Source organism: Gallus gallus, chromosome 19, assembly GCF_016699485.2.
Source record: "Gallus gallus isolate bGalGal1 chromosome 19, bGalGal1.mat.broiler.GRCg7b, whole genome shotgun sequence".
NCBI classification, from domain to species: domain Eukaryota; kingdom Metazoa; phylum Chordata; class Aves; order Galliformes; family Phasianidae; genus Gallus; species Gallus gallus.
The window spans coordinates 6,320,178-6,347,432 of record NC_052550.1 but is presented as its reverse complement, the minus strand read 5'-3'; the positions used below and the strand labels follow the sequence as shown (position 1 = coordinate 6,347,432).

Sequence of the window (27,255 nt, the reverse complement as noted above, 5' to 3'; positions counted from 1 at the left end):
GGAGCACAGAGGGAGCACTGGGGTGGGCTGCAGGGGGCACTGGGGGCACTGGGAGCACTGCGTACCCTGGGGGCACCGGGGGCTCTATGCACACTGGGGGCACTGGGAACACTGGACACAGTGGGAGCACTGAGGGCACGGGGCACACTGAGGTGTACCGGGCACAATGGGAGCGCTGGAAGAACCTGAAGCACTGGGCACGCTGGGCACACTGGGAGCACTGGGAGCACTGGGAGCACCGGGCGCACCACGCTGCGCCGCCGCCCGCACTGACCGCGTCGGGCGCCACGCGGTGCGGCCAGCAGGGGGCGCTACAGGCCTCGCTGCGGAGGGCGGCGCCCTAACCCCGTCTCCCTCCTCTCTATGCTCCTCCCGCCGTCTCCTCCAATAGGAGCGGCCGCCGCTCGCGCTCCCGGCCTGCCCCGCGGCGGGGCAACATGGCGGCGCCCATGGCTGCAGCGGTGGCGCGGGGCCTACGCTGGGCCTTCAGGGCCGCTTCGGCTGGTCCGCCTTCACGGCGTGCAGGTGGGGCGGCTGGAGCCGGCCGGGATCTCGCTCCGGGGGTGGCCGGGGCCTGGGGGACACGAGGGCGGGCCGCGCCGCTCCAGGGCTCACCCGGAGGGTTCGGGAGGGGCCGTGCGGACGCTGTGAGGTGGGAGGAAGGGGCCGTCTCTGTTTTGGGGCGGTTTCGCGGGTTTTACACCGTCGCTCTTTCAGCGGTCCTCCTGGAGAGCTGCGCACGCTGCAGCGGGAGCGGTTCGGCGCTGGGCCACATCCTGGGCCTCCCCAGCGAGCGGCCAACCCCGGCCCTGGGCCGGCACCCGCCTCCCGTGGCCACCAGCAGAGGTGAGCGCAGCGTGCGGCCCTCCCGGCCCCTCCACGGCGTGAGGGCACCGCGTGAGCCCCTTCTCCCCCCGCAGAGAAGCAGGCCCGCATGGTGCGGGGCCGTCCCGACCAGCCCGCAGAGCCCAAAGTGCTGAGAATTGCCATCATCGGAGCGCCCAACGCCGGGAAGTCCACGCTCTCCAATCAGCTCTTGGGCAGAAAGGTAGAACTGCCGCGGATGGCCGAGTTCGGGTTGTTCAATCAGCTTTATTTCTTACCTGTAGTGGCTGTGAGATGCTTCTCCTTTCTTACAGGTTTTCCCAGTCTCGAAGAAAGTGCACACAACCCGATGCAAAGCACGCGGTGTCATCACGCATGAGGACACACAGCTGGTGAGCTTCCAGGCTGCAGAGGTGGTGCTGTGCCCCAGGGCAGCAGAGTGCAGAATCCCCATCACTGGAGGTGCCCAAGGCCGGGCTGCATGGGGCCCTGGGCAGCCTGAGCTGCTGGGTGACAGCCAACCCACGGCAGGAGCTGGAATTGGATCACCTCTGAGATCCCTTACAACCCAACCATTCTGTGTTGTTTTTTTCATTTGCATCCTGTGGTTGTGTTTAATCCCATTGGTGTAAGTTAGGGGCAGAACTAAAACTGCATGCGGACTTAGAAAATGTGGTTTTTCTCTTTCTAGATCATTCTGGACACGCCTGGTCTCACTAGTCCCATGAAAGCCAAAAGGTATTGCTGCTGCTGTAGGGAAGGATGGGGTGCTGTCACTTGAGGTTTGAGAGAACGGGAAGTGATTTCCACTGTGTGAGTTTGTAGAATTGGCAGGAATGTGTATTTTTAGCCTCATTTTGATCTCTGGGTTTCTTAATTGTTGCTATTTCAGTAACACACAAAGCCTGGGGAGTCCCTTGGGCCCTGTTTTCTTTGGTTCTGTGTGTGTGTTTGCAGTGAAGGATGGTATAAACGTGTAAGGCAGCTCTGCGTGGAATGATGGATGATGGAAAGTGCTGTTCCCACACCTGCTGGGGGAAGGAAGATTGTTGTGGTCCAACACATGTCTATGGTTCTCATTTGTGTTTGCCTTTCAGGCATAAGCTAGAGGCGGCCATGCTGACAGACCCGTGGGACAGCATGAAACACGCAGATCTAGGTGGGCACTCAACTTCCCTTGCTTGAAGCCAAACCCTTTTTCTGCCACAGAAACGTGCTGTAGTACAGCTACAGCTGTAGTATCTCTATACACTACTGGGCACTAAAGGCAGACCTGGGAGTGTGAATAAGAAGCGAGGAGGGCATTGAAAAAACTGAATTACTTAACCAAGGGGAGGGGATTAGAATTGTCTGATGGCAAACGGAGGCAGCTGAGTGAATACTTGGCCTTGGATGTTGTACTTTAGCATGTGTGATATTTGTAGGACAGCATGTGTAAACTGGGTTTGTTGTTTTATCATTTAAAACACCGTTTTTGGATTACATGTGCATGCTGCCCTGTAGAAGTGAGTGGAGTAATGGCAGGAGGGAAGTGATTCAAACACAGGCTACAGAGAAGCTTAGAAAGAACCTTTGGAAAATGTAGGTTCCTTATTTTTCCTTCACTCTCTCCTGGCAGTTCTGGTTTTGGTGGACGTGTCAGACCACTGGACACGAAACTCTCTGAGCCTGGAGGTGCTGAAATGTCTTTCTCAGTTTCTCCACATTCCCAGTGTCCTGGTTCTGAACAAGGTAGGTGAGGAGCTTGGTTTTCCCACTACTGATGCTGGGGAGATATTTCCAGCTCCTCCAGAGCCAGGGCCCACTTGCTGGTCTTGTTTAGGACAAATTCCTGACGGCTGCCTCTCTCTCACATTAGGTGGATCTGCTAAAGAAGAAGATCATCCTGCTGGGACTTATAAATGAGCTAACAGAGGGAATTGTAAATGGAAAGAAACTGAAAGTGAGGTCTGAATTTGAATATAATTCCAGTTCTCCTGCAAAAACTGTTCTTAAAGTCACTCAGACTCCTCCACCTGAGAGTAGAGCTCGGGAGTCTCCTTGTCAGCTGGAAACAGATAAAGCACAGGAAGGCTCTAGTTTGGATAACAGCAGCGATGTGAAGGCTTCTGAGTCCAGTCTTGATACAGAAGCACGAGAGCAAAAGCCCTACAAATATGGAGATCAGAAAAATAGGAAGGGCTGGCCACATTTCCAGGATATCTTCATGCTGGCAGCTCTCAATGGAGAGGAGGTGGATACGCTGAAGGTAACTGTGCTCTGCACTTCTGTTATGCTTTGAAATTGGTGTGCACTTAGCCTTGTACCCCAGGGCTTCATACTGAGCTGCTCCTCCTGTGAGGAACAGCAGAGCTGCTGCCCTTGGGGTGGACCCATGCTGGGGGAACTGTTCTCTGTCAATGTGTGCAATGTGCGCGTGTTATCTGATGGGTGTGATGTATTTTGTGCTGACAGCAATACCTCCTGATGCAAGCCAAGCCAGGTCCGTGGGAGTTCCACAGCAGGGTCTTGACCAGCCAGTCACCTCATGAGATCTGTGATAATATCATCAGGGAGAAGATACTGGAATACCTGCCATTGGAAGTCCCCTATGGTGTGACTCAGGTAGGAGGCATGTGCTAGCAGGCTTGCCTTCCAGTTATCTGTGTTGGGAATAACAGGCTATGTGATGAGAAACCCTCTGGGTTTGTGACATCTGTGAGACTTCACAAGCCACGTGGCCTGGCTTGGGACTTGCACATCAGCTAGTGGGGCCCTTTTTGTGTTTTAAGTGGGTCTACATGTATGCAACTGTGCCAGGGTGCTGAGCTGTTGTCTCTGAAAGAGTGGCACCCATAGTTCTTTGGTACTGTGCCAAACTGCTGAGTTTGTGCTCCTTTGCAGGTGACAGAGCTGTGGGAGGAAGGGCCAAGCGGAGAGCTCATCATTGTGCAGAACCTTGTGGTCCCAAGGAAGTCTCATAAGGTAAGAGGAGAGAGCTGGGGAGCATGAAAGGAGGTTCCCTGTATCCAGCATGTGTGTGTCCTTGTTGCGTTAGACATCCTCTGCCATGGCTCTGGGCTCTGTGTTGAGAAGAGCTAGGTCTCTGGTCAGTAGCAGCTTGTACCTTGCCATTAGTTTCCCATGGCTTGGTTTTAGGACACCTCTGACTGCTGTATTCTGTGTCCTTCTGCATCTGCACTGTTGTTTTCTTGGATGACTCCTCCGCACAGAAAGGCTGAGTGTGATGATGTTCTGTCTGGGTTTTGATACAGCTGATGTTGATTGGAAGAAGAGGTGCACTTATCAGCAGGATCGCCCAGGAGGCCGGGCAGGACCTGATGAACATTTTCCTCTGTGATATCCGCCTGAAGCTCAAGGTGGAGGTGAAGAGTTGAACTCTTCGTGTAGGTTTTGACTGCCATTGAGCTCATGTGGAGAAACTCGTCCTGTTTGCTGCCGCAGGTATCTTAACACCTTTGTTTAATTCAGGAACAGAGGGTGATGGAATGAAGATAGCGGGCTGGAGTAGAATATGTTATTCTTTAGGGAAATGGCCCAGATGGTAATAAAATCTTCAGACCTACAGTATGGAACCTGGGGACGCACATCACAGTACCCTCAGTGCAGTACCAGCACATTTACAGAGTTGTTTTCTTCAGGGCTGTGCCCTACATCCTTGCTGGCAAGTATTCGTGCTTGGAAATCCAGAATGAGTTGAGTCAGGAGTGTGGCCCAACAAGGGAGGGGTGAATATTGTCATTCTTTGAAGCGTGAGGGACAGACAAAGGCTCGCAGTGAAGGGTTATCAGCACCCATCTATCATCTCTTCTGAAGGCTGAGTGACTCCAGCAGGGGTAAGGCAGGAGGCAGAGGCTCCCCCATCCCACACAGTGGTCTCATTTTTGCAGTGCTCCTTGCCCTGTACTCTGTTGAAGTTCACGGGTGTGAGCACGGCTACCTGAGGAGTCAGTATTGCCAAAGGAGGGTCTGTGCCTGTACACGGCTTGTTTCTGGTACCCAGTTGGGTCCTGCCTTTACATCCATGTGGCAGTTGAGCTGATGAATGAAAGCTGAGGGGTTGGGCCTGAAGATGCCTCGAGCAGCGTTGCGTAGGTACTCGCTTTTCATACACAGAGAGATGGCAGCCCCTTTTCTTAGGGACTTGAATAGTTTATTGCAGGAACGTTACTCCAGAGCCCTTACTCTTTGCACCGGGATAGGAAGCTGGAGGGGGGCCGAGCTGCAGGAAGGTTCGTGGTTGGAACAGCAGCTCAGGTGGGGTTTGAGATCAGCCTCAGGAGGCTGTACTGCAGCACTGCTGTGTGTTACAGGGGGTGCTGGGAAGGAGCTCTGTGCTAAGGGCACCCCTGGGCTGGAGGAGGGGGGCTGCTGGGGGCTTCCGCCCAACCTGACCCTGCTGAGCAATGGCTCGGTGTCCCTCTGCAGGGGGCCGCTTTACCAGCCTGCACTGAGCCAGCAATACCACATCAGCTCACCCCCAAATCCACCCCAAAAAGCCTCCAAGGAGCAAGCGCCGCCTTTCCCTCCCCCTTTTAACACCAGCGTTCCGCGAATCCAACTCACCCGTGTGTTTTTGCCTTCCCTTGCAATAAATCCAGCACGTTGTATTCAAATAATCGCGCGGATAAAGCGAGACGGCTCTCAGAAGCTTCCGTTCATTTCAGCGCCGTTCGCCGTTGCGGGGTGCGATCGCCACGAGTGGAGCTCCCAACCTCCCGGGGAGGCTTTTCCCTCCGCGCCCGCGAGGGGGCGCTATAACGGCGGCGCCTTCTCCGCGTGCGCGCACGGGGCGGGGCGGGGCCGGGCCGTTGGCGGGCAGCGCGCATGCGCGGCAGCGGCTGGCGCAGCCACCACGGCGTAGAGCGGGCGGGAGGGGAGCGGCGGGGCCGGCACGGGCACAGCGGCGGCGGCGCCATGAGGCCCGGGCAGGGGCACCGAGAGTAAGTGCGGGGAGACGGGGGCGGGAGCTTAACGTGGGTTAAATCCTCGCGATCGCTTCCCTCATTGTCCTTCCCGGGGCCCCCTCCCCCCCCCCTCCCTCTCCACTTCCATCTCCCCACCGCCCGGCGCCGCCCCTCAGGCGCTGTCGCGATAGAAGGAGGGTCGCGACAGAGCGCGCGCGGGTTCCGAGGTGGTGGGTGACGGGGTGAGGCCCGGCCGTGGGGGTGAGGCCTGGAAGTCGCGGCCTGGGCCGAGCCGAGGGCCTTCGTGGGGCCTCCTGAGGGGGAGCGGGGGGTACTGAGGGGTTCTGGGAGCGGTGCCGGGGGTGCTGAGGGGATACGGGAGGTGCTGAGGGGGTACAGAGGGTGCTGAGGGGGTGCTGGGAGTGCTGAGGGGCTCTCGAGGGGCTCCTGAAGGGATGCAGGGGGTGCCGAGGGGCTCCTGAGGGAGCGCGGGGAGCTCTGGAGGGGATACTGGGAGTTCTGAGGGGCTCTTGAGGGGGTGCTGAGGGGGCACGGGGGGGTCCTGAGGGGCTATGAGGGCGGGAAGGCCCAGGCAGCTCTGTCAGAAGGCCCCGCACAGCACGGGGAGCGAATCCCCAGCGCTCACCACACAGTGCCCCCCCCCAACCTCTGCACCCCCCCATGGGGCCGCCCCGCTGTGCTGGAGGGGCTCGTTGGGCCCCTTTGTGCGGCCGCTGCCCGCCAGCAGCGGGGTTTTGCAGCAGCCATTGTTAGGGCGCTGCTAGCCGCTCTGTTTCCTGCCAGAGGATTCTTTCTTTTTGAAGCACCTTCACGGGAAACGCGCTCGTGCCAAAGCGCAGAGGGGAGAAAAAAGCAATCAAAATGGCCTTGCGGCACAGAGAGGTGCTGGAGAGCTGTTGGTGATGCAGCACACACGGCGCACCTGTGTGGGCTGCTGGGTGCGTGTCACCCCGCTGACATTGCCTGTAATTGCTGGTAACAAGTTGGGGATAAGCTGCAGACACAGCCCAGGTCCTGCACGGGCTGGTTCAGAGCCTCGCACTGACTTTTTATGGTGTCTTTAATTATTCCTCCTTTTCTCGCGACTGAAGTCACAAGAAAACGCGTGTTCACTTGGAAAACTTCTTACCGTAATGGTTAATCTCTTTATGGCAAAACCGCAGCTCTCTGTTTCCTTGGCAGCACCTCTCTCAGTACAGGAGCTCAGGTTCCCCAGTGATGTCAGTGCTGGAGCGCCGTGGTGGCTCTGTGACAGGATGGGTCCCACTGGGTGTTGGGCTGCACGGTGTGTGCTGTAGGAACTTTGGTTCAGTAGCTGGCTGAGATAATCCTGCGGCTGCTCCTACGTGGGCAGCAGGGAGATACACAGGAGCTGCTTTTCCCTTTCACCGTGCGTGTTTCTGAGCAGGTTTTTTCCACCCAAACTTGAAGAGCGCTTGCAGTTTCTCATCACAGATACATAGGGAGCGGTCTGTAGTGGGAAAATCCATCAGGGATTAAATTCAGTGGGCTTTCGTTCTTTTCTCTTCTAAAAATACGACTGAAAAGCGTTCCTGTGAGTCCGGCTGACAGCATTGTGCTGTCACAGAGGACTGATCCTCGCGGGAGGCTCCTTGAATTGATGAAAGCAGAAAGGGCTGATGCTGAAAAGAGGTTTAGAAACACGAGGAGAAGCGAAGCTGCTTTGACTGGGAAGCGAATTCATTTAAGTAAATGCACGAAGCTGTGGGGAAGACTTGCGATATTTCTCAACTATTTTAAGAAGCCATATTGAGTTCAAGTCTAACCAGCCTGATGGCCTGGAGAGCAAGGATGCATAGCAATGGAACAAGAATTAAGTAAAAATAGACAGATCTGACATAATGGATGACATGGGGGAGATGATTGCTGAAAGATGCTGGCGCTTTCTGTGCCTCCTTGCTTAGTGTGTATCTTATTTGTTGCACGTCGTGGCTTTTGAAGTGTAAAGAAGTAGATCTCATTTTGTGCTGAGATGAAAGAAAAGGCAGGTGCTGGAATCCTCCAAGGCTCAGTTCTGCCTTGGTGCTGACATTACACGGTGACCTTACCCAGCGTACCCCCTCTCATCCTCGGCATTTCTGGAGTGAATGACTAAGTGCCCTTAGCACCGAGTGCACATCGCTTAATCAGACAGTGTTTTTGATCCCTTGCTTTCCGTAGCTTGGGTATTTGCCTTGATTTAAGTCTTATTTGTATTTGTTTCAAGTTGTCCTCTGATAGATCACTATTTTATCTACGTTTGCTCCCGGGGACTGTTAGCAGAGCTGAAGTAAGGCTTCTCCCAAGAACTAAAGTATCTGTGTTGTCCAGAAATGCAGACAGATGTAAAATCACACGCTGATGCACCTGGACATGGGATGGGAACTTCTCCCTTTTCTCCAAGCACCACACTTTGCACCGTGCCTTGTCCATTCTCCATTTTCTTGCCTTCTTCCCCATTTTTGACCCCGAGCCGCTCCCGGATGGGCACGGGGCAGGAGATGGGTGCTGCTGGCAACCTGCTCCCACCCCACAGCCCCAAAGCAGCACCGGTGCCCTATAGGAGCATGTTGTGTCCCACACCGCCGGGCACCCTCATCTGCAGCCCCCAGCCCGTGCTGATTTATGGAGATGGGTGATGAAGTAATGTCCATTTTGTGTTTCTCTAAAGCTCAGTAATTTCCAGGATTCGGGGATTTATGGAATTACTAAATACACCACTGAGAGCAAAGCCAAAGCCTGACTCGCTTGATTTATTGAACAGACGGCTGGAACTGTTAAATAATTGCCTTAGGAGCGTGTGGGAGCTCTCTGAGAAGCTGCATTAAAAAAGCAGTGCTGTGGTTGATCCAGACCCCGTAGACCCCTTTTTAGGCTGTGGTTGATCCAGGTTTATAGACCCCACAGACCCCTTTTCGGTGCATTCTGTCTGTTCACAGCTCCCTGCTCGTGCTGTGCTCCTTGTATGCTTCCAATTGTCCTCCTGTTGCGCTCAGTAACGATGCTCAGTTTGTGTATTCCCAGTGCTGGACTTGTTTACGTTGCATTGGGAGATCAGTTCGGATTCCCAGGGATGGTGAAGAAAACGGTGATGTTTGGTCCCAGGAATAATATCCAATGAATGTGTTTGGGTGGGAGGAAGGCTGGGCTGGCACTGAGTACAACAGGTGCACGTTGGGGTGAAAACTGGGGAGCTTTGCAACGTGCAGTTTCACATCATACACAGAGAGCATCGTGCTGGGGAATACGTGGAGCAACTGAGCTGTGTGTTGTTTCCAGTCAGATTCTGCTCGTTTCTAATTGGGGAAGCGTGTGAGAGCAAGTGGAGGTAGGTGATGTGATGCCACGCGGAGCGATCATGCGGGCAGTGTTCGCCAGCGCTGCCTCTCACCCTTTGGCCACCTCCCTGTCCTTAATGCCCAGCGCTGAGGTGGGAGCCACGCTCTGCCTCCCCCATGACTCCATCTCAGCCGGTGCACAGAGAGGAATGGATCGCAGCCATAGGGCAGGGCGAGAGAAAAACGGTTTGTTTCAGAGCATTGCATAAGTGGGTGCTGAGTGCTGTGGGCTAGTTGTGTTTCCTGTCCCTGTCTCCTTGGTGCATCCTGTCCTCTTCTTCTTGCTGTCATTTTGCTTAGCTTTGCAGCATGGCAGAGCCACCAGCCTGCCCTTTCCTATGCGGGGTTGGTTCCTCCCTGCAGGTGGGATGGGGAGGGGAGTCCTTCATGCCCAGTTTATCATTTCATGATCCGGAGAAGTCATTCGTCTTCATTCATCCTTTTATTCCGTTGCTGTTCTTTGCAGGTTTTGCCCCTCTGAGCAGGAAGCAGCCGTGGTGCACAGGTGGGGCCGTGCCCTGCACCTCCTGCACAAACACTGAGAGAGCAGAGCGGGCTCCTGCCAGCTGCAGCCAGCCCTCTGCTCCCCTGTCTTGAGTTTAAATGAGGACTGCAAAGACAAAGCCTGGTGCTTGTGTGAGCAAAGAGCCGTTTGGGGGATAAGGGTGAGCACTTGAGCCTTATTGTGGGCAGGGAAATGGGGGTGTTTGCTGACTGGCCCATGGCCCCCACTTCCATTCTGATTCGGATGCAGGGAAGTCCTCAGCTTCTGCCTGGAGCCAGTAATTCCTGCATCCTTTGACTTTAAATCGTTCACAATCGTTCACTACTGGGCTGAGCATTTGTGAATGAATGTGGAGGAAAATCGATGCAGGGGAAGGGCAGAGCAGGAAGGGGAGGCAGCTCTTCCCAAGGCATTTTCCTGGGAAAATTCCCGGCGTTTCCCTGCTGGATCCCAGATTTTCTGTCGGTATTTAAATTTAGACATGGATTCTTTTGGAACGAGACACTTTTACCATGCATTCCAGAAGCCTTCTGTGTAATGTAATCCCAGGCAGGTTGGGTGCTCTGCTGCTCTGATCTGTGCTTAGATCCCTTTGCAAGACCCCACGCTGCTGTTTCTCCTCCTGCTCCCCCCAGTATTTTCTAGAAATTTGTTTCTGAAGCCTTTTGCACCTTCCTGTCCCTTGTTTCTATTTAACAAGGTGCTATTTTTAGAGCTGTTAGTCGTGAAAATAACCTGAATGTTTCTAAAATGCAAATTCCATTTCTTTGATGGCTCCCATTAGCACTGGGTGTTTAAATGCTCTGGAAATAGAATGTGTTTTTAAAATCAGTCTGAATGATGATACAGTTTAATATTTCTGATGTCTGTTTTTTCACATTTGCCACTCATTTCCAGCACATCTCAGCTTAATAGTTCCGGGCATCATCTTGCTTATGGCTCATCAATTGGTGAAGTTGCAGGTGAAGGACAAAAAAGACTCCTCCTGCGGTGACAGGTGCTATTATACACTTCAACCGCTTCCAGTTAAGTCAAGACGGAACAAATTAGGGTTTTCCATACTTCCACCTAGTGTGCATGGGGGAAATTGCACCTGTGGTTAAATCCCAGCAGTTCCACCTTACAGAGATCCTTCGTTTATTGGGCTCTGCGAATCAGTTGGTGCCGAAGGAGCGTGCAGGGCTGACAGGTTCGAGCTCCAGGTATTGATGCCTTGCTGCCTTTGTGATGTCCATTAAATGGCGATGCACAGGTTTAAGAAAAATCACCTTTCACTGCACAGTGTTCAGATCCTGCTTCGGTATGTTCTGCTCTATTTACTTGTCATCCCGTGCTGGAGCTTGGGCGGCGTGATTTATGACTGATTGCTGCTGAAATAAAATTAAAGTGGCTGTTCAGTTATTTAAGAGCCAATTAAGTTGGGTTTTATTCTGATGTAACGTTTCCAACAAAAGCGCATAAAAGCCAGCAGGCAGGGGGGGGAGCTGGGCCATTTATTTCCTGCCCTTTGGTAACTTTCAGAGGCAGAGAGGCATTCCCCTGGCAGTGTGTTATCCCAGCTGTGGCTGCGTTGCCCCATGGGATGGGTGCCTCTGCTGATGGTGTGCTGTGGGATCCCTGGCCCTGGGCTGCTGTGGGGTTCTGCTTTTCCTATGTCTGACCATTAAAATGCATCTCTCGCTGGTGAAATGACAGCGGCAATCCCAGCTTTACTTTGGCACTGTAACACTGTAGATATCTCCTGTGGGTTAGGGAGGCGCAGGCTGAGATTATTTCAATATTAAGGGTCTGGTTTGCTGTATTTTTTATTAAAAATATATCAGATATTGATGCAGATATAATTTTATTTCTGCTAACCAGACAAGCCTGCACTCGTCAGCTCGCAGATTGCAGCGTCTGTCTCTGTCAGGATCACAGATAGGGAGGAAATGATTTATTCGAGTTTCCAGGGATTAGATAAAACCCTACCTGGTTGTGTGCAGATGGTGCCCAAAGGATAATGCACAGCTCAGATATTTGTGTAAAGCACCGTGCCTTTGTACCAGCACCCACATGTTCAATGCAGCAGTAATAGGGAGGTTTCCACTGCTATTGTACTAGCCTGTTTTATCCAGGGGATTGAATTAATTGCCGAGGGCAGAGCAAATTGGTCCTTCAGCCACCCAAACGTGTCGAGACGGGCATTAGCCAGGTGCAGCCCTTGGTGCAGATCCCACACAAACACAGTGCAGAAGCAGCCCTGTTCCTTCCTTCTCCTTGTAGGGGTGCTGGGTGCCCTGCTGCTTCAGTGCCCCTTTGGTGTTCCACGTGTTTCTCGTGCCCCCCCCATCTCCAGCTGAGTGCTCCAGGGGCTGTGGAGCATTGCTTGGTTGATCCTGGAGAATGCTTCGTGCCTCGGGGTGACAGTTATTAGGGTGATGCAGAGCAGGAGTGTGAGAACCCTTGGGTTTTGGGTGGGAGTTGGAGATGGTTGTGGGTGTTTTGGGGGGGTACCTTCGCCTCTTTATAAAACGCTCTAGCAGTATGTGGTAAGGCCAACCCTGGCAGTGGCACTAATTCTCAATAAATGTTTACTAAACATCGTTAATGGATTTAAAATGTTTTTAGGAATACTTATTAGCCCTTCAGACTGGCTCGGTGAAGGGAGCCTGTCTCCATGGGGGGCTGCCATTTTAATGCTTCCCAGCAGGAGGTCTATTTGGATGATGCAAATTAGGTTGGAAAAAGTAGGCTAAGCCATTAAAAGTATGAGAGATCATGAAATTTAACATTTTTAAGGTGACTTGTTCTTCTAATTATTAACATTCTTGCTACCATCCTTTAAGTATGCCACTTTATTTTCCTTAATTCTCACATCCTTGCCTTACTGCTGACAACCTCAGTGCTGTTTGCTCTTGCAGCCACTCCTCAAAATGGAAGCTGTAGTCCATTTGCTGTTTTATCACCAACAAGGTGCTTGGAAATACCACCACGTGCTGCGTTTAGTTGTATAATTAGAAATGCAGATACAGACCTTTTTGTTGTGTCGTGCTTCATTTTTTTTTTTTTCATTCTGTTAACATTAATGGGAACTGAAGGTTAAACTTCTCTTATGTAAACTCTGGATGTTTGCAGGATGCTTATTGGCAAGGTGATTCATTCCGGCAGTCAGAAAGGGACGTGCCTGCAGATGGGTGAAGGTGGGACCAGCTGTGGTCACCAGGATGAGCTTAGGGCCTCCACTGTCATTCAGAGCAAGGATCAGAGAAGGGAACATCTCCCTGGGACTTGTGGCATCCCAGTTGGTGCTTTCACACCTTGTTGTGCTCCCAAGAGCCTCCTGCCCACATCTGACCCCTGACGTGCAGGATGTGTGTCTGGGACCATGTGGTGTGCTGCTGTGGTGTGCACTGATGCTGTAAGGTCAGAGTTTACAGCCATCCAGCCAAAGGTTGTGCATGCAGAGCTCAGGAAGGCACCAGCAGCCATTCCCACCTCACACAGCAATGAGGTCTCTGAAAGCTGTGGGGGATCCCAAAGCCTGCAGGGCGGGCGGGTGCCAGGCAGTGCTAACAGAGGGCCTTTAGTAGAGCAGGGGCAAACTGCTGGCAGTGGGCTGACATGGAGCTGTGGCACACGCTGAGACCCCAGCTGCCCTTCCTCTGCAGCTCCAGTCCTGCAGCACTGCTGCAACCCATCCTCATCCTTCTCTGCATCTGGCCCTGTGGGCAGCCAGAGGGGCAGCGCTCCTGGTGCCTGCCAGCTCACGAGTTTCATTTAATCCTATTAATTTTTAATAGAAAATTAATATTAAACTAGCATATTTCCAGCCTTTGTGGAGATTAGACTCCCAATTTGTGTTTGCTTTGGAGAAGAGCACTGAGTCCTGCAGGCCCTGGGGATGTCTGGCTGCAGGGCTGTCATCTCCAGCAGGCAGATAGCAGTGCCCAGCCCTCCTTTAACAATCTCCAGCAGATGGGTTTCAGACATGCATCCTTAAACCTACTATTCTGCAGGAGGATGTTGTTGGATAAACGTAGTGAGCTGAGGATTTCCAGCTCAAGGTGTGGAATGGGTGTGTTGGTTAGCACAGAGCTGACCTGGCTGATGTCTAGAAGAAAAGGCTTAGAGTTGAATAGCAATTTGATGAGGACTTTGGTACATAATAGTTAAAGGGACTTAGGGTTTCTCTTAATAAGGAAAGCATGCTTTCCATTGCCATGTTGTCTGGAAGGTGATACGGCAGGGTTGCAGGAGGGATGTAGCCTTCAAAACAGTAAATGTGAAGGAGGAAGGCCTGCTGGGCAAGCTGATGCTATCTTTCTCATTAAGAGAGGTTCTGGGAAAGTAAGCTGCATTCCTCTGCTTTTGCAACCCTTTTCAATTGTTTTTTTTTTCCTCCCAACCTTAGCCTGATATGATCTTATAAGTAGTCGTTGCATCACACTTGCTTTATTCTCTACTGGGAAGTGAGATAATTGCTGTACGCTTTTTAATGGTAGCATTTGGAAAGCCTGGTAACTCTGAAACGCAGATGAGCAGAGCAACAGCTATTGCAATGCTTGTCTGTCTTGGAGCTTCCCTGGGCCCTGGTGGGCAGGAGGGGAGGAGGAGGAGGAGGAAGAGGCATGACCAGCAGCAACAGCCACAGCATCATGGGGCCTTGGGCTCTATGGTAGAAGTAAAGCTGGCAGGCGTAATGTGCCATGCGCTCAGGTACCTCTCATCTGTGGGAATATTCAGCCAGACTTTCCTTATGAAGTAGTATTATATGCTATTAATTATTCATTGCCAGTTTAATTCTTCTTTCTTGCATATTTAATTGCAATAGCGTGCTGCATGTCACAGTGATTTCCCAGAAGAACAGTTCACCAAAGGAAAGCCGTTCAGGTATATAGTCTTAAATGAAATGTGTCCGAGCTCATTTTGTTGTTTCATTTCGGAGCAGAATAGGATATTGTCAGATGTTTCTTACGGGGAAGCAATCACACAAAATCAGGATTTCGCTTAATCTTTTCAGTGAAATCCTTGGAGCTGAAATAGCTGCTTTGGTTTTTGCTGGCGACGCTGGCATTGTCTCGCTTGTTTGATGAGAAGAAATGCTTAATGGGAGGGAGGGTGTGATTTCTGTTTCCTTCTCTGATGTGGGGGGGGGGCAATATTGAGGACTTCGGGAGCGCCAATCGATTCCTTTCAGAAGATGAAGGAGGGGAATAAGATTTTTATTGAGTTTTTTTTCCAGCTATCAGAGAGCAGTGCTGCGTGATGAAGAATTGCGGCGGCTGTGTGTGAGATCAGGACAGGCTTTGGTGCTGGACGTGAGAAAACACCGGGGAGATGGGAATTGCAGCTGCGTTCCCTGTGTGTGCTTTGCATTGTCATCGCGGAGCTGCTGGGTGCTGGTGAGCTGGGAGGGCACAATTGTTCTCTGCTGTTTGCTGCAGGAGTCGAAACTTCTGAAAAATGTGTTTGCACCTTGTCTGAGCCGGAGGAGAGAGGACGCAGCAGAGCCTGCTATCTGTTTACTGCTCAGATAAGGAGGTGGAATAGATTGCTGGCCTGTTTCTGAACTCTGCTTAATGAATGGTTGCTAGGCAAATTGCATCTCAATCAGTTTAATCCTCGAGATGTCATTTACAGGTCTGCTCTTTGTGAGGGCCGCGGCCATGCGCTCGCACACTGTACCAGGCCACAAATTGCTGGCAAAGCAGCTTAGCAGAGCTCCAAAACGCCGCGTGCGCCGGCACCGATGCTTGGCAGGGACGGGAGGGCACCGGGTCAGCCTGACGTCGTAATGCTTCGGTGCTGGATGACCATGAAGGGAAACGTTTCTCAATGGGGACCGCACTGCTGCCTGGACAGAAGGTATTGATATTTGGGCTGAGTTGGCTGAGAGAATGATGTGGTTTCAGGGTGTGTCCGTGGGACGTGACGCATTCTGGCTCATGGGAGGTGGTGTTTATTACCTGATATGGGGCAGGGGGCCAGGAGTGGCTACAGTGACCAGAGAAGGGCTTGGAACTGCTGGATCCTGTGTTCAGCTGCTGCGGTAGTGGACTTTCTCCCTCAGAATCAGGCGAGAAGCAATGACTGACGTCTGCACCTCTATACGTTGAGCTCGTGCTTTAGTCCAAAGGAACAGGTTTCCTAACATAGTTAAGCTTTAACAGTCTCTTTGTATCAACAGATAACAAAATAGAGGTTCTTATTGGTTTCCCACGACAGAGATTAATCTGACTGTGGTCAGAACATTGTTCTTTGCATGGCTACACCTTCCTTTAGTTTCAAATCTATCCTCTTTAAGTGCTGTGTGTCATGACACTGTAAAGGCGGACTGGAAAAGACTGGACTTGTTGAGCACCAAAGGCATTTTGGAGCTGTTTGTTTTCCTGTGCGTTGGTATGAAATGTCCTTTGTGTGGCCCAGTTACTAAAAGTGCCAGTGAAAGCACTTGGCAGCGCTTGCCTTGTTTGAATGTGTGCAGCTTTTGTGTTGTTTGAGAATACTGTTAAAATTTTAGGAAAAGATTGCATTAAAACGTGGAGAGCATATGCAGAATATTCCCCTTTAGTCACCAGCAAAATGCCAGCAGTGCGTGCATCTTGAGCTGGGGATGGGAAGGGGGCTGCTGAACAGAAGACTCTGTGATCAGAGTGCTTTTCATGCAAATGAAGATTTTTTTTTACATGCTGCTGAATCAGGGCCTTGTGTAGCGAGTACAGCACAGAAGTGATAAGATCACTTTGTCATAGCTTGAAATTGTGCCCAGCGTGTCTTTCAGCCCGCTGAAACAGGCAAGGAACACTCTTAATAAGGGCACAGCAATAGCTTCTGGAACCCTGAATGGCTGTGCTCGTGTTCCTGTCCGGCTGGGGCACACCATGTCACCCCTGTGCGTGCTCTTCCTGTTGCCTGGCTGTTGTCCTGCAAAGGACTAAGTCTGTTGGCTTTCCCTTTGTATTTATTAGCTAATATCATCTTCCCTTTCACGCTTAGAACCGGTTTGGTTTAATGAGGACTGTTGCTGCCAACAAGCAAATGGATCTGCGTAGTTAAATGGGTATCTAAATCTTCCCTGCAGATGGGTAGTGCTCAGCAGCCTGGTGTGACCTTGGTAGAAGTTCTCTGGCGTGTTACTTTCCCTCTTTATTTATCACTCTCGCTGTGTAGCAGCTTTTCTTATGGAGAAGCATCTGAGCTATTGGAAATCTGTCCTCACTTCTCTTCCTCTCTCCAGAGACACCGTCAGCATAACACCCGGGCTATTTAGACTTGAGGTCTGAATATTCTGCTTTGGCACAATCAGGAGGCATTCAGTTAAGGAAGGAGCAAGATGGGAGGAAGCTTCGGATTTAGGGCTGCGATTTGTAGATGCTTTTCAGTCCATAATTGCGAGCAGTCTTTATGAAAAAGGTCCAAGATTTCCTTCACACAAGGTGCCCCAGGATGCGTGTTGAGCATCCATCAGAACATACAGCACAATAGGGAGAATCAGAGTTCAGCACGGGGCTCTCCATACTGCCGGGTGTCACCTGAAGATTCTAGGAACAGATCCTCGGTCCTATTTTGCAGTCTCCAGTTCTTGTCCTTCTCATCAGGGTCTCCTTTTTAACCCCTCATGTTCCTGGAAGATTTCAGAGCTGGGGGGGGGGGGGTGAAACCTTTTCCCTGTGCCGAGCATGGATCAGAGCAGCTGCTCTGGGCAGAATCCCCTCCTTGTCCCTGAGCAGCACAGAGCCCTCCTCCGGAGGCTCCTCACACACTGCTGCTGTCTCACTGTCAGATCTGGGTGCAGTCACAAAGGGAGTAACAGGTTATGTACCCAAAAAGCCGTTACATTCTGAGTGTGTTTCCTCTGATTTGCCAGGAGCTTTTGCTCTGCTCTTTGCTGGAGACTCACAGTGTGTGCCCTTGGCTGGGTACATGCTTCCTGTGTCTTTCTTGCTTTGAAATGGGTTCCTGTTGCTCTTTGGCAGACCCTGAAGCAGCGATCTGTGGAAGGAGCACATTCAGAGCTAGAGTGACTTTACCTCTTTGTTTTCTCTCTTTCTTTAGGCCTGTATGGGATCAGCTGGTCCCACATTATGTGTGAAGTAGTTAAAATTTAGCCTGCATCTGTAGGATGTGATTTCTTCTCCCCCCACCCCCAGTTGCTTTGATCAAATCGAATATAAAAGCAGCGCTTTCATTTCTGGTTTTGTAGTTTCAAAGACAATCTCTTGACATGCTCTAGCAGTCTGGACCCAAGTCCTTTTCTTCCTTTATCCAAAGGCACACTGTGTCTTGCACCTTTCTCCGTATCAGCAGTTAGGATCTGCGTTGGCTTTTATCTGAATCAAAAGACAAATGAAAGAGGGCAGGACACTGCAGGAATGGGAAGCAGACGTGCACGTGCAATGGAAATATGTAATCCTTACATTCAGGCTACCATATGCAGCGCAGACCAATTTCTGTATTGGATACTTGCAGCCTGTGCTTCCAGAAATGTGAGTTTAGATTTCAGGCTTTGAAGGCTGGCTAATCCCCCCAGCAGTTAATACCAACATAGCATTCTGTGATGTCAAACCTTTTCTCCTAAATGCTGGGTTGGCTTTTTTTTCTTCTTCTTTTTTTTTTTTTTTTTTTTGCATATGTCAAATACACAAAGCAACTCTCCGTTTGAGAAATTAGCATTCAAACACTCTGTAAGCACTTTATTTTTGCTTGCTTTGTATGCAGCTGAACTCATGTCCAGGCTGGTAGTCGCTGAGCTTCCACTCCTCCACGTGTGTCAGTGCTGTTTGGCCTCAAACTTGGTCCAGTGTCCTGAAAACACACTTGTAACCTCCGTGCTGGAGCAGCACATCTGCAGACCTACTGCTGGGGTGAGGATTGTCCTAAAAAGCCTCTTTCTCAGCAAGATGAGCATTCTGGTCATTGTCATCCTTGTCAAAATCCAAGTTGTGTCTGACAGCATTTGTAGGTTTGGGATACACATCGCTTTGTCAGAGTTGGAGCACTTGAAGCAAAGCTCTCTATGTTAAGAAGTCAGATTCAGCTATTCAAAGCAAGTTGATAAATTGCTTTTCATTAAGCGTCGAGTGCCAAGGGGTTCAGTATGTGTTCCAAGAGCAAAATACATTAATTACAGCTTCTGTAGAGCATTTATCAATCACACGGTTATAAACAGTACTAATGCAGCTAATTGAAGGCTGAAACATTTACTTTTTAGAATTCGTTGACTAGCTTGGTTACTCTGTGGTTGGAAAAGCAGTGGTCTGGGTATGAAGAACAGCTACAGCTGTGTACCTCTGTCCTGTCTGCAATTCATTTGCTGCGCCTCACTGTGAAAAAAACAAATGTGTGTGTGTGGGTTTTTGTTGGGGTTGATGTGTTTGTGGCTGCACAGACCACTGGGTGAGATTGCTCTGAAGGGTTTTGCTGGGCCTGCAGACAGGGATCTGTGGTTCCTGCACTGTGAAGAGGCCTTTGAGCACCTTGCATAGCTTGTGTTGCTCTCCCTGTCGTTGTTTGAGCAGCTGGCAGTGCCGCTGGCCGATTGTTGTGCTCCTTGGAAAAGCACGGAGCAAAGCACAGACTTCTTTACTGTAGCACAAAAAAAGAATTTATTTCTTGTCCTTTTCTTCTGCTGAGTTGCCACGAGATAACCTTTGAGTCTCTTGGTGAGGGCAGAGTTCTGTGTCGGTACGCCCCAGCAGGAGCCGGCACCTCGCCTGGAGCTGGGAGGAAAATGCCATCCTGGGCACGGCAGCGTCTGTCTGTCTGTGCTCAGTGTTCCCCTGGCAGCTTGTCTTGTGCCTGCAGTCACAGATGCATCTCCAAGCTGCTTATTGGGGTCCAGCAGGAACCTCAGTGTCCCACCGAGGGACGCATGCACAGCCAGCACAGAGCAAGCACGGACCCCACGTGTTCATTCAGCACCTGGCCCTGGGTGAGTCACTCCTCATTGTCTCAGCGTGAGAGCTCTGCTCCTTGCTTTGCATGTTCATCTCGCCTTATCTTATTTGCAAATATTTTCTCATTTTCAAGGGAATCTATTTTTAAAACAGGAGTTGAAACACATTTTTCGGTCTCTAACACATCTGGTTTGTTGTTTGTGTGTTGTGGATAGGCAAAATATGTTCAAAGTTGGCTCTGATAAAGTTTTTTTTTTTAATAATCAGCTTGTAATAAAGGAAGGGAGCCACTTCCCTGCTTGAGGAACTGTCATAATCTCTAACTTCTCATATTTTAAAAGGAAAAGCTGTCATTCGTCTGTCATGTGCAGCCATAAGGATTTCTGTAAGTCACGATTAAGACTTAAGTCCTGGGCTCTTCTAGGGGAAGTGTGGAATGAGAGAAGATAACGGTGGAGGTGGGAAGTATTTTGTGTTCCTTCCCCCTTCACCCAGGCACTCAGTGAAGCTTTGTGCTCCTCTACAGAGCAGTGCAGGGCAGGAGGAGATGTCAGGAGATGCTACAGCTGAGTGTACAACGAGCACACAGCCCATGCAGCTCCTTGGTCAGGCAGTAAGCTGCAGAACGATGACCTCACCTTGCTCCCAGCCACCTGAACACGTAGAAGAGCAGCACGCGTGCTGGTGCTGAGGTTCCAGCTGTACACCCTGCTCTGGGAAGGGGATCTGTGTACAGCAGAGCTTCTTAACACTTGAGGGCAGAAGGAAGCTGTGTGTGAGAACAGAGAAGGGCTGTTGGTGGGAGCAGTGCTTCATTGCTGGGCATCGCCGGGCTGCTCCGGGTTTGCTTTGTATTCACATCATCCTAGCTAACCTTAATGCCACTGTGTTCAAATAAAAGTGTGTGCTCTCGTGTTGGTGAGCCTGCCTCCATTTTAGCACGGCCGCTGTGACATTATAGATGTTAATCAGGCATGTAGGAAGAAGGTGGCTGTAGCTTGCCCTGAGGATAATGGGTGCTTTTGAGGAAGGAATGTTTGTTGGCTCCCCTCTGTTGCTTGCTGAAATCAGTGCTGTCTCCTGTGGCAGTTGCAGGGGCTGGCAGAGGCTTTTGCATTTTGAAAATACAAATCCGAGCCCAACATCTGGGCAGGCTGTGGTTCCAGTGGCAGTGCTGTGTGTACCTGGCTCCAGTGCTAGCTAATGCAGTTGGACTGTCGAATCCTTTCTCTCCCAAATGCAGATTTATGCCCTGCGAAACAGAACTAAAATGCATCCCAGACTATTTCTTCATCCCCATTACCCTCTGATACAGCACTGAAAACCTCGGAGTTGGAAGTTACCATATAAAAGGCGAAGGAAAATTAATTAAAGGTCAGAGTGCTTCAGCGTAGTAAAAATTCAGAGGAGGCAAATTCAGAGTTATTCAAATTGCTTTGAGTACGGGCAGGCTGATTTTCCTATTTCTTGCTTAAGTTCCCATAGTGTAAGTAGTCTCCCTCTGTCTCATAACTGACCACGAGTGTATGTGTTTCAAGCACTGCCAGAAATGCTCCTTTGAAGCCGTGGCCAGGCACTGCAGATGTCCCAGCTTGTCTTTTCTGCATCTTTCCTGCCCTTCGAAGAGAGCTGCCACACCTGGCAGGACCTCCTCTTGGCTGCCTTGTCCATCAGCTCCCTCCACACTGCAAAACAGGGAGTTAAATCTAAAAATAGGCTTAAAAAGAGGTGATAGACTTTGAGTGAAGTAAAATAAGCCACCGATTTGGGTCATGAAAGGGAATTTATATCGCTAGTTCTCTGTTCCAGCTTTCTCGAGCTAAAATTCTGCTTTGACAAATGAGAAGGAAGAGCAGCGGTGGTGAGTAAATGGAGTGGAGGAGTGCAGTGTGGTCTGATTCCAGTTCCTCCCCGGATTTTGACCTTGTAAATGTAATGTGAGGCGTCAAGGTGGTATTGAATGTTCTGCAGTTGAATTTATCTCCGTAGCATTCTTCAGTGGTAGAAGACTGTCACCCACTGCTATCCATTTAGAAGGGAGCAAGCGTAGGCATGGGGTGATTAAACGCTTCATCCAAAATGACGTCAGGAACCTGTGGTGAGCCAGATACATCCTCTGTCTGCCCTGTCATAGGCTAGCTCCATAATCATGAGACCGGTCTTGGAACACAAATCTGGTCCAAAACCCCCTTAAGCCTCTGCAGAATGAGCAGTGAGCAATTTTTGCCCGTTTCAGTGCGCTCGTGTGGCTTTAGTCATGTGTGTGAAGTGCCTCACTCTGCTTTGGTGCAGGACAGCGTGTTAATAATTACAATTGGAAGGAAGTTCTGAAGCAGTCCAGGGGGGATGACTGCTGCTTTCTGGTCTGCTGGGTAACAGAAATGCCAAACACAAGCAGGTGAAGCAGCAGGAGTTAGGAGTAAGGCTCGCTTCCCCAGCCACCAGCATGGCCTGGGCACGGGCAGCAGCTCAGTTCTTGGCTGAGGACAGCCCTGCTGGTGGCTGTATCAGCCCGGCTAACGAGCAGCGTGTGGAATCGTGCTGTGATTGGGCTGTTATACTGCTAGCAGTTTCATTTGCAAAGTGCAGGCAGGAGCAGGCTTCTTGCCAGCAACAGCTTCATTCAGATTAGGGCTTTAGTTCAATTATGTCCAATTAACTTTTATTGCAGATAGCAGTGATAATTACTTGCAAGTCAATTTTTTGGCTGTGGTTATCCCAGGGCTAAAGTCTGAGCTTGATGGATTTTAATAACTGCAGTGACGTAGAGCTTTTCCTCTTTTTTTCTTCTTTAGGCCTCAATTAGATGAAAGGTCAGAAGCTATGTAAAAACCCATCGCACAATTAAAGCCAACTGTTCTGCTCTCAGCAGATGTGTAACGCTGTGGTTTAAAGTAATCTGTTGGGACCAACCTAAAAACAGCTCTTCAGAGTCGGGGATCGTAACCTTGAGCTGTGCTGCTTCGCCCAGGAGCGGGTCTGATGGAACCGATGGTGCCTTTCTTCCTGCACTTCATCCTGCTCAAATTGCTCACTTGGAAGCCTTCCGTGGCAGTCTTTGGGCATGAGGAGTGTGATGTGAGCACTGTGCTGATGCCCCAAGGCTTCTTCATTTTCCCCCTTGCCCTGTGAGCAGAGCTCTGCTCAGAGCAGAGCCACGTGCGTGTAAATCCTCCTCGCTCTCCCCTCCAAACCGTTGGATTTTGCTGCCTGAGTAAAGTTATAAATGCAGGTCAGCCCCAAAGGCAAAATGGTTTATGAGCAAAATCATGGTTAATTAAACTGCAAGAAGCAGAAATTGATTCTGATTGAAACCGTTGCAGGGCTCTGCAAAAGGTCCACCTGAGCATGGAGAGCCAGGAGGTCCGGCGCTGCTGGATGCTGACGGAGCGCCGCACCACTCCCGTTGCTCAGCCTTCCTAATTCTTGATCCCCAAATACACCGCTGCTGCTGTGATGTATTCCCATTACAGAGTGCCTCTCTGCACGTTATTATGCAGTTTTCCATTTCTAAAACATTAAGAGGATGAGCTACCAGCTGGTGTGGTTAGCTCATTGCGCTCCAGGAACCGGTGAGATTCTGTCTGGCTCTTCTGCAGCCCCGAGCGGGCGCACGCTGCGGTAAGTGTGCAGGGAGCAGCTGCTGTCAGGGGGCTCCAGCTTGGTGTGAACCAATTTGTAAGCCCTCTGTATTTAGGTTACTTTGAGAGAGGGAGAAGGAATGAGTCTCGTTTGGTCTCAAGTAGCCTGCTGGGGGGTAAATGAGACACCGAGGTTCCCCTGGAGCATGAAGGTTGCCCTGGATTCACTTGTGTTTCCTGGCAAGCTGCTGCGAACATTTGTACCAAAGAAACCTTACAACCCACCTTTGTTTTTTGGGGTTTGCTTGCAGCATTTCTACATGCTGACCTCGGGCTGTGCAGCCCACGTTCAGGGTTTGCCACCAATCCCAGCAGCAGTGATGGAATCCCACGCAGCCGCCTCGTGAGTAAGGAGGAGCAGCAGAGCGGAGCAGTCGGCCACATGCACTGGGCAGCCCTCTCCCGGCTCACGGGACCCCGTGGTGCTGGAAACGTGGAGCAGCTTGGAGCTTTCCTTTTGTGTGGGGAGCTGCTGCTGCTCCTGCCACCCCCAGCTTGGTGAACAACCCTGTGGTTAATCTCGGAATTTCAACCACGCGTGTTTACTTTCGTGAATCTAACTTTAGGCTTCGCCAGCTTGCTTTCGTCTCAACCAGCCTGGTTTCCCATCTTTCACTGGCTGGGGGTGGTCTGTGGGGAGTGTTTCCTTTGTGTGCTTACCCTGTCAGGCCTCTGAGAGCCTCAGACACTCCTGTGTGTAAGAACTTGGCAGCAACTCTGCGTATGGGGTCTGTTTATGTAACGATAGAACTGTGTTAGTGTATGAGACGTTTCCTACTAGCACTGAGTTGCTTTACACCTAGGCTTTATTCTGCCTTTTGAAGGTCCCTCCTGGCGTGGGATCTGGCAGAGGCAGGACGGAACTTTGGATACCAGCCAGCAAATTCTGTATGTTTTTATAGAAATATGTTCACTAAGTGCTGTGGTAAGGCTTTGCAGCAGCCCTCTGCAGAGGGCTTCTCTGCCACCCATGAACCCCAAGTCGCTCCCTGCAGGATGCCCTGGGCTGCCTGGAGCAGAAAACAGAATCACACAGTCAGGTTGGAAAAGAGCTCTCAGATCCCCAGTCCCCACCCCACCGTGCCCACTGACCACGGCCCTCAGTGCCCCATCCCCACGGCTCTGGGTCACTTCCAGGGATGGGGACTCCCCCCTTTGGTTCACAGCTTTCTGAATGTGTTTGTTGTCAGCTACTGAGATAGCAGTTTTGAAAAGATATTAATAGAGAACAAGAATTGGAGCACAGTTGTAATTATAATACGGAATTCAGTGATGGAGTGTGGTCAGCACTTCTGTGCAAATCTGAATTCCTTTTTTTAATGCTCAGCAGTGACCTAGATGGCATCAATTTGCTTATTGCAAATCAGGCTCAGAGAATGAATTTATGCTTCCACTTTATAGTGATTTTTTTTTTTTTTAAGGCAGATATTTCCTTTAAAAACATTATTGCCACCTCAATCCTTTCTGAACCTTTGACACTGCCTAAGATGATGATATGTCTGCAGGAGCAGCTTGCTGGTGCAGGTGTGTTTCTCACATGGTGACCTGTGTCTCTGCATGCAGCAGCACTGATACTTAGGGGGATGAGGGCAAGGAGAAGGCAGCTGATATCTCTAGCGTGGCTCACTTGGAGACTTGGAGCCCAACTTGGCTTTGTTGCTGGAACAGCAATTTGTACACTGATGGTGGGAGCGTTGCTGTGTGGTGATATCTCAGGAGTTTGGGTGCTTTGGTCTGAGCTTTGGTGCCAGATGTGCTGAGCTACGGATGGCAGCAGCTCCCTGCTCCCCGTGGTGGCTTCCTTACCACCTGGAGCAACCAGCTTTGCAATCCAAGGGTAGACTTATGCATTACCCCATGTGCCAGACAGCAGAGGAGAATGAGGCAGCTATTTGAGTTTTAACCAAGGTATTTGAGTTTTAACAGAGATATTTTAGTTCTAACCCACTTCTCATTGCTGTCCCCAGATGCGGAGGTGACGTGCATCTGTGCTTGGTCAGGCCTTCACGCAGCAGTGGCTCTCTGCCTTTCTTTTCTGTGTTCCTCCTTGTATTATAACTTTGAATTGTCTCTCTGTTGTTGCAGTGTGCAGAGGAGTGAATGGCCCATGTTGTGTTAGTGCCTGTCTGCCATGCTGGCCTGTCTGCCAGGACCAGGTGACCTCTCCTTTCAGCTTCTTTCTTACACGCAGATGAACACTGGACTTCAGAAATGTGAGTGACGTTTTGTCTGCAGGATGTGGTTAACTGTTAAATCTGGCTCTGGTACAGCTGTGAAACCAAACATTTAGGGTACAGCGGAAAAACTATTCAGTGCTAGAGACTGAGTTCAGTTCTGCCTTCAGGGCATCCATCAATAACGGCCATGCGAAATCGCTATGGAGGTTCACGTGTGTGCAGCAAGGCTTGACAAAGGTTAATTTTAACCACAGCAAGACAAAATGCAGGCATGGTTTCTGTGAGATTCTTGCCTCTGCTGAAAACATGTTGTGCTAGAAGCGTGCTCCTTGACTTGCTGCTTAGCACAACTTTTATTCCCCACTCCTTTTTGTTTCCATTCATCTAATGGCACCACTAAAAGCTGGATCAGGCTAATGCAAACCCTTTGAGGTCAGCTCTGTTCTGTGTACCTGGGGCACAGGCTGCAAATATTAGTGATCTCACCCAAATTACTTAAGTTCAAAGTTTCCTTCTTCTTTCTGGTGTCTCTGGTGCTCTGAAAATGTGTCTGCAGAGTAGTGTGATAACTCGTGTGCAATAACTTCAGCCTTTTTTTGATAGTGGAACCTGTATATTCAGAAGAACTTGCATTGGGAATACAAGTTTATTGGCTAGAGTTGCTTTAAATCTGACTCTGTCTCTTTCTCACTGAACTTGCATTGTGGTTGTTCAGCTGAAATAGCAGAGATGCCAAGGATTTCACATAAGGTCTGTGTTTGTGGTTTGTAGGGCTGTAGCCTTGTATTTGAAATGTGCACTGGGAGATCTCAGCACCCTCTCTCTGCTCCTGGACTCGTTGCTCTTGAAAACCAAGTAATTAACGCTCCAGTTATAGCTAAATTGTTAACGTGGTGAGATTTGTGATGCTACTGAAAATAGGTAAGCTAGTTTTGCAATTAAGGATGACATTCTCAAGGTACCAGTCCTGCCAGCAGTGAACGACATCGCTCACGTACACACGTGCACTCCACGGGCTCACTAATTGCAGTGACACTTGTGGCAGTAGTAAAAACCTTTCCCTGCTGAAGGACTTCATTAGACAGCGTGGAGCTGGGCTCTCCCTGCTTTCCCTTCTCATTGCCAGTTTGAGTTTCGCTGAACAGACGAGGCGTATTCAGAAGGTAGGCTGCTGTGGTGAGGCCGTGCCCGGGTCCATGCGTTACGTGAGGCTTCGGTGGATTGGAACACTCTGTCCTGAGAGCAAATTGTGCAGGCTGCAGGAGGGTAGCACCATTAGGCACTTGCTAATTACACATCTTGCAAGGCAGCGTGCTGACCTGGTGCTGTTCCTGAGGGTGAGTTACCCCCGTGCTGAAAGCAGTGCTGGGTGAAGGGCTCAGGGCACTGTGGTGGAAGGAATTGAGGACAGAGGTAGCTGGCAGGCTGGAGGTAATGCTCTTCTCTCCCACTTTGTTCTGATTTATATGGAAACAAAAGTGCTCGTGCGGACCTTGCTCACCCCTGCTGCAGATGTGCACAAGATTAATTGGTGCAGTTCTCTGCATACTGTGTATGCACGAGTAGTCTAGCCCCTGGCCAGAGGAAAGCTGAGTTAATGAGTATTTTTAATGAACGGTGACTTGTGACTTTTGATGGGGGGTGGAATAGGGCTTTAATAATGGTGCTGTTGCTTTGCTAAAAGGCCCTGAACTCCACCTGGTGACCTTTACTCAGATCCACCATGTTTGTATTCATCATTTCTAGCTGTCGTTTCCTGGATCAGACTTTTGATTCACTCTTAAAAAATCCACATTAGCTCAATTACCTTTTCTTTTTTTTTCTTGCTTTCATATAAGCAGCATTTTTCATGAAGCTGCTCTGCTGATTCATATGTGCACCTATTCATTTCTGTTGAAACTGACCACAGGATTGCAGATTTCAGATTTCCTTTGAATTCTGCAGCATCACAGGGGGAGTTCCCCCT

General features: G+C 50.4%; 2 protein-coding genes across 19 annotated transcripts in view; both read left to right on the top strand.

The window, feature by feature from the left end:
* Nucleotides 1–414: 414 nt before the first annotated feature.
* Nucleotides 415–25,305, top strand: ERAL1 (Era like 12S mitochondrial rRNA chaperone 1). Of its 4 annotated transcripts, none has more exons than XR_005840852.2 (12): nucleotides 415–525; nucleotides 718–846; nucleotides 921–1,048; nucleotides 1,140–1,217; nucleotides 1,517–1,563; nucleotides 1,923–1,984; nucleotides 2,444–2,556; nucleotides 2,684–3,073; nucleotides 3,280–3,429; nucleotides 3,709–3,789; nucleotides 4,080–4,269; nucleotides 25,198–25,305. XR_005840852.2 is itself a non-coding variant. In NM_204239.3 (11 exons), the coding sequence occupies exons 1-11, from the start codon at nucleotides 438–440 to the stop codon at nucleotides 4,200–4,202; spliced, it is 1,389 nt and encodes a 462-aa protein (NP_989570.3). In that variant the 5' UTR covers nucleotides 415–437; the 3' UTR covers nucleotides 4,203–5,472. The 4 variants fall into 4 exon arrangements, 1 of the variants encoding a protein (NP_989570.3); XR_001469377.4 differs by lacking the exon at nucleotides 25,198–25,305 and adding an exon at nucleotides 5,254–5,472; XR_001469376.4 differs by lacking the exon at nucleotides 25,198–25,305 and adding an exon at nucleotides 4,354–5,472.
* The window catches only part of FAM222B (family with sequence similarity 222 member B), a 30,183-nt gene continuing 7,094 nt past the window's right edge, over nucleotides 4,167–27,255 (top strand). For 2 of the 15 annotated variants that reach the window (XM_046902386.1, XM_046902384.1), the window contains exon 1: nucleotides 5,659–5,974. Coding sequence is in view for 10 of the 15 variants with exons in the window: in XM_046902373.1 (XP_046758329.1) it covers nucleotides 19,386–19,506 (121 nt within the window). In the remaining 5 variants the exon portion in view is untranslated. 15 annotated transcript variants of the gene reach the window in all.